At 55.1% G+C, this 12,890-nt stretch overlaps 1 protein-coding gene across 1 annotated transcript; it reads right to left on the bottom strand.

The window, feature by feature from the left end:
• Nucleotides 1-7,283: 7,283 nt before the first annotated feature.
• On the bottom strand, nucleotides 7,284-8,096 carry GJB3 (gap junction protein beta 3). The gene has a single exon (XM_032160179.2). It carries the CDS (start codon nucleotides 8,094-8,096, stop codon nucleotides 7,284-7,286), a length of 813 nt encoding a protein of 270 aa, XP_032016070.1.
• Nucleotides 8,097-12,890: the final 4,794 nt, after the last annotated feature.

Below are 12,890 nucleotides of genomic sequence, written 5' to 3'. Positions count from 1 at the left end.
CGCGGCGGGGCGCCTTAAATAGCGCAGAGGGGCGGGGTGGGGGCAGGAAATGCGACGGGGAGGGCGGCGGGCGCTGGAGAGAGGGCGGGGGCGGGGACTGGGAGGTGCAGACTCCCTAAACCCACTCCGGGGAGGTGGGCCTGTGATTTGCGGTGGGGAGGGGCAGGAGGGGCTGACCTACCCTTCCTTTCCTCTGTTCTCTCTCCACCGGGTATTCCAGACGGTAAACTCTCCTGTCGTTTCTTTGGCCGGGGAAGGGGAATTCTCCCAGGCCAGGATCTCTCAGGGTGGCTGGATTTGAAAGGGTTGCAGTAAGGGCTGTTGATCTGGGCAACTGGCCTGGGGGGCTGTGAGGGGTGGGCGGATGGGGATGGGGTGTGGGGACCACTCATTTGCTAGGTGGCTGGCCGTAGTGTGCCAGGATGAGGCAATCAAGGCTAATTACGGCGTGTGAAGCTCCAGTGGGGGACAGGGGTTGTAATCCACCTTCCAGCCTACGTGGTGGAGCTGGGGTCTCTACCCACACCCAGCCCACGTTCTTCCAGAATTCTCAAACATCCCCATGCCTGGGCAGGCTACACAATCAGAGGCCATTAAGCAATTCCCATGGACTCCTTGAGACTGGGGGTGGGGGAACCACCTGACCTTTAGCTTGGACCCCATTCTTATGCCTCTAAATGGTGGCTGGGTGGTGCGGGGGACATCCATAGGAATGAAAGGGCTGTGCGGAGCCTGCTGTCACGCATTCAGGCATCACAGGTGGATGAACATCAGTGAGTGTCTGCTGGGCTGCAGACGCTGCTTGGGGACCCAGGGATACCCTGAGGAACCAGCCAACCCTCGTCTCTGGCCTCCTCCCTCACTGGCTGGTGCAGGGATTGAGCATATCAGCCCTTGGATAACGGTAAGATAATAAATGTGGAAAGTTCTCCTAAGAGGTACAGGGTGATTCCCAGGGGACTTGGTTAGGAACATTTCCTGGAGGAGAGGAAATGCCCTTTCCCCCTCCATTAGCCAAGTGGAAGGGAAGAGCATTCTAGGTAGAGGGGCGGCATGGGTGTGGCTCCAGGGCCTGGAGCTGTGGGGTTCTGAGACTGTGGCCATTGCCCTCGGAGTGCTGAGACTTTGTTGGTGGCTGAGCCCAGGAGTTGAGACTTTGCTGTTGACTCCTGCACCCTTAGGCAAGTTACTCAAATCCCTGTGCCTCAATTTCTTCCTCTACAGAATGAGGATAGTGATAGTATCTGCTTTGTGGGGTTGATGGCATACAGTGTGATCAAAGCACATAGTGTAATAGTGGTACATAAAGTTTTTCAAGTGAGTGGTGGCTAAAAACATTGTGATACTGTAACAAAAAGGGTCTGTGGGTTGTTCTTAGAGGGTGGTAGGGGCTGGCGCAGCTGAGGACAGGGAAGGTGGCAGGGGCTGTTGAGGCCTGGGGCTGGTGGCACAGAAGTCCCTGTTTCTCCACAACAAGATTTAGTCCTTGGATTTCCTGGGCCCCAGGGCTGGGTCCCTGAGGGTTCTGTCTTCGGGACCAGCACGAGGACATCTCTGGGGACATGCAGACCTGAGAACTTCAGGGCTAGCTGCCCTGGGGGATCCGGCTGGGCTGGCTTCCCCTCTAGGCCTCTCCCTCAGGGCCAGGCTGAACTGAGTCTCCTGGATTTCTGAAGCTAACAACTGCCCCACTTAGCTCTGACCCTTGGGGGCATGAGAACCGAGGCCCCTGGAGGATGGTTCTCACCACGCCCCCACTGCAGCCTCTGCTCACTACCGAGTTTTCCTCTCTTGGGGCTGGGCCCAGCTCTCCCAAAGCCTTTCTGATTCAGTATACTGGGAAGGAGGGAAGAGCCAGTGGAGGGCTGGGGAGTGACGTCAAGGCGGCCCTCACCCTGCTCTGACCCCTTCCTCAAGGGCTTTGGAGGTTTGAATAACTCGGCCTCTTCCCCAGAGGACGAAGAAGCTGGGATCAACCAAGACAACAGTTACCACAACCTGGCCACTCCACCTGGAAATGTCCCTGGAACCACATGCTTCCCTGCATTCCCATTGCCCTGGTCCTGTTCAGGCTGCCGCCACCTCAGTGGCCTCCCAGCTGGTCTCTTGGCCTCTAGCCCCACCCTTCCAACTCAGCCTCCACACTTCCCTAGAGATCTGACCAACATCGCCCTGCTGAAAAGCCATCTATGGCTCCCTATCACCTTTTGGGTAAGGCCTAGGCTCCCCAGCCTCCAGTCCCTGGCCACTTCTCCAGCCTTACCCCTCACCCTTCTCACTGTGACCCAGCCAGGTCTCACTGATGGGGTTCTCTGTGCGCTCTTGCCTTTGTTCATGCTGTTCCCTCTGCGTGGAGCACCCTCACATGCTGAACGCTGTGAATCAGGGCTTTTCTCAGTTGTTATCTTCTCCCATAAGTCCCCTTGCTGGCCCCCTCTGTGCTAGGTGTACCTTTGTGCTCTCAGCAGCTCAGCCACTACCTATGGTGCTTTGTTTTTGTTGTTATTTAAAAATTTTTAGTTGTGTTAAAAAGCAGCTACCATAAAATGTATCATCTTAAGGATTTTAAGTGTACAGTTCAGTAGTGTTGAGTATATTCTCGTTGTTGTGCAACAGATCTCCAGAACTTTGTCATCTTGCGAAACTGAAACTCTGTCTCTAGTAAACCACTCCCCTTTCCCCCCTTTCCCCATTCCCTGGTACGTGGTCTGCTTATCTTTATTCTCCTTTCCTCCATTAGACTGTGGGCCCCTTGAGGGCAGGCAGCTGGGTCTTTATATCTCCACCACCTAGCAGGGCACCAGATCTGCATATAAATTTGTTAATTCAACAAGTATTTAGTTTGTTGCAAAAGTAATTGTGGTTTTTGCTATTAAAAGCAATAGTTACTAAGCACCTCCTATGTGCTGTGGGGCTATCCTAGACAGTGGAGATAACCAGGGAACAACAACAAAAAAATCCCTGTCCTCGGAGATTTTACATTCTAGCAAAATATAGAACACGTTAGATGGTGATGAATGCTGTGGGGGAAACGAAGTAAGGAGGAGTGAGAGTGCAGGGGTGGCAAGTTTCAATTTCTTTTTTTTTTGAGATGGAGTCTTTGCAGTGGTGCAATCTTAGCTCACTGCAGCCTCCGCCTCCCAGGTTCAAGCGATCCTCCTGCCTCAGCCTCTCAAGTAGCTGGGACTACAGGCGCATGCCAGTACGCCCAGCTAATTTTTGTATTTTTAGTAGAGACGGGGTTCCACTATGTTGGCCAGGATGGTCTCGATCTCTTGACCTCGTGATCCACCCGCCTCGGCCTCCCAAAGTGCTGGGATTATAGGCATGAGTCACTGTGGCCGGCCTCAATTTCTAGTAGGAGAGGAGAGAACGCCTCACTAAGCAGCTGACATTTGATGCAAGCCCTGAAGGCAGGGAGGGAGCCCCGTGGCTATCTGGGGGCACAGCATTTCAGACAGAGGGAACCTAGGATGCAAAGGCCCTGGGGAAGGAGTGTGCCTGGTGTTTCCTGGCTTGGGGGACAGCAGGAGGTCAGTGTGATTGCAGCAAGTGAGCAAAGAGAGGTGAGTTTAGAAAGGCAACAGGCGAGATGTGGTTGGGGCAGATCTTGCGGGCCCTTGAAGGCCTGTGTAAGATGTCTTTGGAGGTTTGGGACAGAGGAATGACATGGCCTGACTTAGGTTTTGACACAATCACCCCAGCTGCTGTGCTGGGAATAGACTGCAGGGGCGGGTGACAGACATCCCCCTTCAACGTAGGACTTGCTGTCTAGCGGTGTGGAGCCTGGCCAGCTGACTGCCTCCACCTATCAGCACTTCCAGGTGTGCTTCTGCTGTCTAGGTGGCCATGTTCTTTTTGGGGTGGACTCAGGCCATGACTAAACCAGGGGGTGGTCAAGTCCTCGCCATTGCTGTCCGGTGCAGAACTGCCCGCACGGGACACGTCTTGTTGCTCAATCCTGCTTCCTCCCCTTTACACTTATAGGAGTCACTCCCCGGTGCACCCTCTTAGCCCTTCCTCAGAGTCCACTTTCCAGAGCCAGGGGCAGGAAGCGAGAGATGGAAGCAGTCATCCCGGGGAGAGATGATGTGCTGTCAGTTTGGGTGGCTGTAAGACTGAGTAGTTTAAACAACAAACATTCATTTCTCACAGTTGGGGAGCACAGGAGTCCGAGATCCAGGTGCCAGCATGGTCAAGTTCTTGGCGAGGGCCATTTTCTCTTTGTATCCTCACATGGAGGAGAGAGAGAGAGATCATCTCTTTCCTGTCTCTTCTTATAAGGGCACTAACCCCATTCAAGAAGGCTCCATCCCATGACTTAATGACCCCTGAAGGCCCCTCCTCCTAATACCATCACACTGAGGGGTAGAGCTTCAGCCTATGAATTTTGGGAAGACACAAACATTCAGTCCATATGGGGACTTGGACCAGGGTGAATGAATACAAAGGAATATCCTGTTTATCTTGGGCTGCAGGGTGGCTGTGACCTTACACAGCAGATGTACATTTGAAGACTGTATGAAATCCTAATCTCTCATATGCATGATTGGAGGGAGTTTGCAGTGAATCCTCATGGGTGGGGAAGGAGGAGGTAGAGGCACGAACCCTGAGAAGGTCAAGGGGACGTGAGGGCCACCTTGTGGTGACATGATGTGCCCTGGGACTTGGTGGTGAATAGTAGTCACCCAACACATACTGGATGAGATCAGTGAACTGCACGGCTCAGAACAGCTCCAGGCCAAAGGCAGGCTGTGCAGGGCTGGAATGTCCCCTCCTCCATGGTCCTGGCCCACAGCCGGGAGAAATGGGGCCAGGACTAGAAGCTCATTCCTTGCCGAGTGTTAATTCTCTGCAGGAATAGCCAGTGATGTTCTCTGGTTACTCTGACCTCCAAGCCACCCTTGGCCAGGCAGCCAGAACCACCCAGGAAGATGGTGGAATGCATGCTGGCAAGTAGGTGGAGATCACCCCTCCCTGAGACCTTTGTAACCCTCCAGCCCAAGCAGAGGCTGACCTCCAGTGCACCAGGCGGAGACTTTCCTGAGCACAGTCATACCTGGGAATTTATCAGATACATTAGTGCTGTGCTAATGTTTTACCTACAAGTGTCTCCTTCTACCTCTACAAAAATCCCCTGTGTAGGAACAACTGGGTGTCATGCTGACCGTATTCCCTGTGTCCCTGCCCTGTGCACTGGGAGGCTGACTTACCCTCTGACTTCCGGTTGGGTTAGGTCAGTGGGAGCCACCAGCAGGCAAGCGGATGGGAGAGTGAAGTTGGGGGATTTACTTGGTTGCCGGGATTGGATGCATCGTGTCCATTGTTACCCTGGTACTAGCCCCAGGGTGCTGCAGTAGCCATACCTTTGAAAACAGTCTCTCTGGGAAGCTCCCTTTAAAGTTACTTGGTTTGAATGTGCCATCTGTTTTCTGCTAGGACCCTGGTTGATCCAATTCCCATTGTACTGATGGCAAGACTGAGGTTCTGAAGGCCTGCCCAAGATGCAGTGCGGTGAAGCTGTGCTCAGGAATGGTCAAGCTATGAATCAGTCATGGGAGTGTAGGGACAGTGTCAGCCGGCCCTGGGCCCTTTAAACTTGGCTGGCTTATCCACCTTCTACTGGCTACTTGTGAGAGCACAGGTGAACCACTGGCTGTTCTGTCTCCGTGATGACCCCACCTGTCTTTGCTGGCTGTGGCGCTTGGCTCACTGGCTCCTGAATTTCTGACTCCTGGCCTTGGCTCCGATAGTCACTAAGTGTTCCTCTGGGTTAATATAGCCTTGCATCCTCTTTTGCCTTCCATTCTGGTCTGGCCTTGGGTGTTGGTGTCCCCTAAATTTCAGGTCATGACACTGCACTGGGAGCAGGGCTGTGAGCCCTCCCAGGGGTTGGTTAGTGCGGGAGATGAGCCTGTGTTCCTGTCTCTTAGCTCTGTGGGCATAGGTCCTACCTCCTTGCACAGTCCCAGCATCCTGCCAGGGCCCTAGTTCAGCGAAAATGTTCAGGGAACATGGGATGAGCCGAATAAAATGCAGGGTGAGGCTGGGAAGGCATGCTTGAGTGCAGACTACATGCCGTGTTGAGAGTGCGCATAAGGAGTGAGAGTATGAATAACAGAGATTATGTGTACACAGGGTGGGGATGTGTGTTGAGATGGCAGTGACTGGGTGACAGGAGGGAGTGTGGTTTGTCTGTAGTGAGAGTGGCAGTGATTGTGTGTGTACTCAGGGCGAAGTCTAATTACGAAGGCTGGAAGCGCCGTTGCAGAGGGAGCATAGCGCCCTCTTGTGGCCACAACTAGAATGCCAACATATGTATCAGTAGGTTCCACCCCAGCCTCCTCCTCTGGTACAAACCCAGCTCCCCGCTGTCAACCTCAGCCCCAGCCTAACCGAGCTCCAGCTCCAGCCCCAGCTGCAGCCACAGCCACAGCCACAGCCACATCCACAGCCCCCACCCTAGCTCCACCCTGAGCCATGGAACTCTTTCCCTTTCTGAGGGCTCACTTTCCCTACCTTCAGGGTCCTGTCAGTGGGTGGGAGTGTGGGAGAACCAGAGACAGTGCCAACCTGTAAAAAACACAGCCTTTATTGATTTCAAGGCAACTGTCTTGAGGATGTTCTATCAGCGCATCCACCCAAGTCCCTGGAAGCAGGGTCTGAAAGGCTGGCACCAGGCTGAGCACAGCTGTGGGGAGGAAGGTGGGAGCACCGCTGCCTGAGGCTGAGGGAGTAGGATCTGGGGAAAGAGGGCTTCCACTGAGCCAAGTGATGGGGGACCTCTGGGTATCTCCAGAACCTCTAGTCAGGCTCCCTCTCAGGCCTCCAGACCTGCTGCTGCTGGGAGACCCTCCCTCCACTGCGAGCGTCTCTTTCTGTGTGGCCTCCAGACCTCGGCGCTGCTGTCGTGTCTGCTTGGGAGCAATTCTCGCCTCTCTTACACATTATGTTCTCAGGGAAGCCTCTCCTGATCACCCCTTCCTGGGTTAGCTGGAAGCCCTGCTAGCAGTGCCCTAAGTGGCCCCTTGCAGGCAGCATAGATAGTTAATTCGCTTATTTCAGTCTATGTCCTTTGAGGGCTGGCCCTGGGCCTGTGGGTTACCTATACCTGGCTAGACAGCCCAGTGCCCAGTGTCAAAAAGCATCTGCCAAAACAAAAGTTGCATAGCTTAGTGAACTCAAAGTGGGGTCACTCAGCCCCTGTAGGACCTCTCCAACCTGCCACACCACCCTGCGTGTCCCATTGGCAGCCCCCATGTTGCGCCACCCCTGCCCTGTGGTCAGATGGGGGTCAGATTGGGTGCTGAAGCCTGCAGCTTGTTACTGCCTGAGTCTGGATCCAGCTCCCCAGCCTCCACCAGCTTGTGGTGGCAGCGGCAGGTGGAAGCTCGGCTGGTGGAGGACGAGGGGCTGCGGCCCCCTCGAGGCTTGTCCTTGTGCAGGCCTCGCAGGACCCTGTGGCAGATGAGGTAGCAGAGCTCGCAGATGGTGAGTACGATGCAGACGGCGGAGGCGCCCACCATGAAGTAGGTGAAGATTTTCTTCTCGGTGGGTCGGGCGATGTAGCAGTCCACGATGTTGGGGCAGGGGGCCACGTTGGCGCACTGCACCAGACGTGGCATGTTGAAGCCATGCCAGAGAGTGTGCAGCAGGTAGAGGAAGAGGAGCTCAATGATGAGCTTGAAGATGAGGCTGAACAGGTAGGTCCACCACAGGCCTCCGTGCTTCTTGCCTGCGTTGTCGTATAGCTTGGTGCACTGGTCCCCATGCTTCTGGCGGTGCCGGCGCTCCCGCTCCTCGCGGTAGGCCACATGCAGGATGACCAGCAGTGAGGGGCATGTGACGAAGATGAGCTGCAGGGCCCAGAGGCGGATGTTGGAGATGGGGAAGTAGTTGTCGTAGCAGACGTTGGTGCAGCCGGGCTGCTTGGTGTTGCAGTCAAAGTCCTTCTGCTCATCCCCCCACACGCGCTCTGCAGCCACCACGTACACCAGCACCCGGAAGACGAACACCACTGACAGCCAAATGCGCCCAAACGCTGTGGAGTACTTGTTCACACCGCTCAGTAGGGCCTGGAGTGTCTTCCAGTCCATGGCGCCTGGCGGGGGCCGTGCCTACCTGAGAGAATTAGAGGAAAAACCATCGTGTGAATGAATAGGTGACTTTATTGAGCATTTACTATGTACCGGGCAGTGTTCTGAGTTCTGACTTGTTCAGTCCTCACAACGACCCTCTGAGTTCAGAACTATTATCCTCCCAAGCTGCAGATAGGAAACTGAGGCACGGCAAGGTTACATAACTTAACCAAAGGCAACAGAGCTAGTATGATGGGAGGAAGCAAATGTGCTTTGCCTGATAGTAACAATCACCATTTATTGAGTGTTTACTCTGAGTCAGGCGCGAAGCTAAACACTTTATGAGCAGAATCTCATTTAATCTCTTAGAATGACCCCATAAGGTAGTTATCACAGTGCTCCTCACTTACAGATGAAACTGATAATTGAACTATTGCAAAGCAAGTAGTACGTAGTAAGTGCCCCATAAATGCTGGCTAATCATTACTGTGAAATTTAGAGAGGTCAAGTCACTCATTTAAAACAAGAGGTGGATTCAAGGCCAGGCTGTTGGGTGCCAGAGCCTGTGCTCTCCACCACCTCCTCTTCCCTTCTCTGCTGGACTCCTGCCCCAGACCAGATTCTTGAAACGTTTACTTTGTGGATGCCTCACTACTATACTGTGAAGTTGCGGTTATAAGTCCCATTCTACAGCGGGGAAACTGAGGCTCAGAGAGGAGAAATAACCAGCCCAAGGTCTCACAGCTGCTGGGTGGTGAAGCGGGGAGACCGGTTCAGGTGGGGGGTGCATGAAGGCTTATGATCTGACTCCTGGGAGGACACTAGATCCAGGGAATATCTAGAGACAACTCCCTGCTCCCTGTGCAGGGCCTGGGGAAGCCCAGCCACCCCTAGCCCCACTAGTTGCCAGGGCCCTTGTGGTGGAAAGATGTGCTTTGTTCAGGCCTTAACTCACACATCTTCCTCCCAGTCCTGGAGTGACTCAGAGGGTGTGGACGGGTGGGTCTGCCTGAGTGTGCCTTGTTTCTGTGCTGCTGTGGGTGTGAGAGCACCCGCCTGCCTGTCCACGTGTGTGTGTGGGCCTATGTGCGTGTGAGTCCCCCTGGAGCTGACTCGCACCTCTGAGCATGCGTGACGCCTGCGAGGCCACCACCCTGCCCCAAACCACTATTATTCTGGCCTGTATTATGGCCTCTTTACTGGCTTTTCACCTTCCCCCTGTGCCCCTAGAGTCCATTAAATCAGTTCATGCCACTCCCTTGTTTAAGACTCTCCTAGCTTCTTGCTAGGCTTAGCGAAACCCCAGATTCGACATTTTCACCCTGCCACACTGGAAGAAGGGCCCTGGGGGCTTTTTACTGATTCCTTCTGCCTGGAATGCCCTTCCTCCAGAACCTCACATGGGTGGACCCTTCTCATCACAGAGGCCTCTGCTCAAACCTCATCTCTTTCGAGGCTTCTCCAGATTACCCTGGGTCTGAAACAGCCCCTGCTTCTGTCACTCTGTTCCTGTCCCCTTTCTTTTTTTTTGAGACAAGGTCTTGCTGTGTTGCCCAGGCTGGAGTGCAGTGGTGCAACCTTGGCTCACTGCAACCTCTGCTTCCCAGGCTCAAGGGATCCTCCTACCTCAGCCTCCCGAGTAGCTGGGACCACAGGTGCACACCGCCATGCCTGCCTAATTTTTCCAGCCCCCCTCTGTTTTCTTCATAGCACTTAGTCACTATCTGAAGTTAAAGAATTTGTCCTTTTTTTTTTTTTTTGGTCTTATTATCTGGCTCCCCCTCTAGAATGTCAACTTTGTCTTGCTCATTGCTTTATATTTAGTGCCCAGTGCTTGGCACATAGTAGGCACTCAATGCTGAATGGGTAAACAAATGAATGCTGAGTTCTCAGTGTGGCAGCTTGGAGGGAGGGGACAGGAGGGTGGGCAGGATCCTGGTCAGGGGGCAGCCTGGTCAGCGGGATTGGGGGAAAGACTTCCCTACACTGGAGAGAGGGAGAGAGCACAGTTCCTTCTCAGCACCTGGCTCTCCTGGCTGCGTTTCCTCTGGGAATCACAGTCTGGGCAGGATGGGGCGATTGGGAAGACCTCATTCTTGGAAACCCTCCTCTTCTCCCCTACTCTGCTCCTTTTTTTTTTTTTTGAGACGGAGTCTTGCTCTTTCTCCCAGGCCAGAGTGCAGTGGCGCGATCTCGGCTCACTGCAAGCTCCGCCTCCCGGGTTCACGCCATTCTCCTGCCTCAGCCTCCTGAGTAGCTGGGACTACAGGCGCCCGCCACCACGCCTGGCTAATTTTTTGTATTTTTAGTAGAGACGGGGTTTCACCGTGTTAGCCAGGATGGTCTCAATCTCCTGACCTCGTGATCCGCCCGCCTCGGCCTCCCAAAGTGCTGGGATTACAGGCGTGAGCCACCGCGCCCGGCCCTACTCTGCTCCTTCTAAGCCCTGGTGGTGGGGGAAGGGAGTGGGATAGCATGGAACACGGAGTTCCACCTGGATTCAAACCTCAGCTTGGCCACTTAGTAGCTGGGCGACTTCCAAGAATTCCCTAATCTCATTGACCCTATTTACTTATCTCTAAAGGGAAATAATTCCTACTTTCTGGTAGAATCCTGAGACTCTTCCCTCCCAGGCTGCCACTCACCTGTTGGGAGTTCACAAGAACTGAAGTGGAGGTTGGAGCCCCGTCTGTCGGGACAGAGAGCAGAGAGGGACCCTGACGGCTGCTTCCACCTGACACCCTCCCATGGCTGCCCACCGGGGTGCAGCTCCCTCCTGGGCTCCCACCTTCAACCTTTGGTGCTGTCTGCCCAGTCCCTCCTGACACACCGCAGGGAGGAGCCTCACTGGCAAAGAATTTCCTTCCCAAGTCTAGGCTGGGGACTGGTGGAGCCAGTTCTGGTTCCCCCAGCTGCCCTCCAAAGCCAGCTCCCAGCGCAACCGTTTTTTCCCAGACCCCCAGACTGTACTGTGCCCAGCCTTGCCTCCCGCCCCACAATGTCCCCGAAGGATAAAGCTCCCTTTCCTTCCCAGTTTCCCTCCATCCCAGGCAGCTTGGGAGTGTGCGGACTTGGGGAGGGGGTGTCTCGGAACCTTCCCGCAGCAGGGACCCCTAATGGGCCCAGAATTGAGAGGCGAGAGGGAGGCTTGGGAGGCACGGGGTGGGGGGTCCCCGCACCCCCGCTTCGCGCCCCATCCCAGCGCACTGGCAGGCTCAAGCCCCAGCCCTGCCGCAGGGGGTCGCCAGGAGCGCTCGGCCCCCCTGAGGGTCCCGCCCAGCCTCTCCCCGCCCCGTCCAGCACTTACCTGCGGCGGCTTGGCCAACGCGGAGGCCTGACCCCACGTCCCCGGGGCGCACAGCAGAGGCGAGGGCGCCGGAGCTGGGCTCAGCAGTGGTGCACACAGACGGCGGGCACACCCCGGGCGGCGCGGAGGAGGGAGCAGGAGGGAGCCGGCTCCTAGACCCGACGCTGTCAGGCGCTCCCGGGCCAGCCTCCGGAGGGGCTGGTGGCCCGTCTGAGCCTCCGCTTCCTCAGGCGTGAAATGGGGGCATCGATGGCCATGGGCTGGGCCGTCCAAAGGCTCCAATGAGATCAGGGGCGGGAAGCACTCTGCAAACTGTTAAGTGCCGCGGCGGCAGGTCCGACTGCAATCAGGACTCGCCTACGCTAGTTTGCCGCGGGTACCGTGCCCGCTTCCGGCCCAGCCCAGTCCTCGCCTGGCGCGGGACCTTGACCGCGCGTGGGGCACCCCTGGGAGCCCGCCCTCCCGGTGCGACGGGCCCTCGACCTCGGCCTCCAGGGAGGCCGGTGCGCTTTGGAGAGCTGGGGTGGGGGGCAGACCTTGCACCCCACAGCGGGAAGGGGCGCAGTGAGTCCTGTGCCAGGAAAGACGTGCAGGAATGAGGGCAGGGTAGGGGAGGTCACCGCCTGGAGTGACTCAGAGGGGCAGACTGCAACCGGAGCTGCCTACCTGAACACCAGGGTCCCTAGTTTCTTGTTTTCATTCCCAAATCGCCTGTTCATATTCAACTATATAGTCTTAACCTGTGAAAGTATGCTGTCTACACTCCTCTGCACTTTGCTTTTTTTCACTTAGCAAAATATAACATTTCTCCCGTCAGTCGATATAGAGCTGCCTTGCTCTGTCATTTTAAACACAGCTGAATAGTATATGTACTGTAATATATTTGTCCTACTCTGATAAAAATTAAGGCTGTTTCTGGTTTTTTATTTCGTTCTATTACAAATACCATTGCAGTAAATAGCCTCTACCAAAGCAGGTGGGTCTGCGGCTGGAGTGGGGCTGGGCTGTGCCCTGGGGATAAGGACACATTGTCTTATTTACTAGTGTGTCCTGACTGGGAACTAGTAAGAGCCTGCAGCGCCCCAGCCTCTTTTGGAAAACCCCAGGGTTTCCAGCCTCCCTGGGAGTCCCTGGATCTTAGGGTAGGGCGCGAGTCCTGTCTCCACAGAGATCATGTTGCTGGCACTATGGTGGCTCCTCATGGTCTTTGCCCAGGACTGTACTGGTTTATGTTTGCAGTGCTGGCATCATTAACAATGCCCCCTTTTACTTTCAAAAATGCCCCAAAGTTAGCATCAATTATGGTCACCCTCCTCCTACTCACTTTGGTAGAGAATGAGCACTGAGTTGGGAGCCCAGCGGCATCTTTGCACCTGACACTGTCCTACATGCTTTATTTCATCCTCGCAGCTTCCAGATGAGGAAGGTCCAATCCTTCCTGCTTTTATGAATGAGAAAGCTGAGGCACACAGGGGTGAGGTGACTTGTTCAGGGTCACACGGATA

The sequence above is a fragment of the Hylobates moloch genome, unplaced genomic scaffold (assembly GCF_009828535.3).
Source record: "Hylobates moloch isolate HMO894 unplaced genomic scaffold, HMol_V3 SCAFFOLD_8, whole genome shotgun sequence".
Taxonomy (NCBI): Eukaryota; Metazoa; Chordata; class Mammalia; order Primates; family Hylobatidae; genus Hylobates; species Hylobates moloch.
This window is presented reverse-complemented; position numbering and strand designations above follow the sequence as displayed.

Bases quoted from the DNA above. Each gene is read 5' to 3' on its own strand.
- GJB3 (XM_032160179.2), bottom strand. From the start codon at position 8,096: ATGGACTGGAAGACACTCCAGGCCCTACTGAGCGGTGTGAACAAGTAC.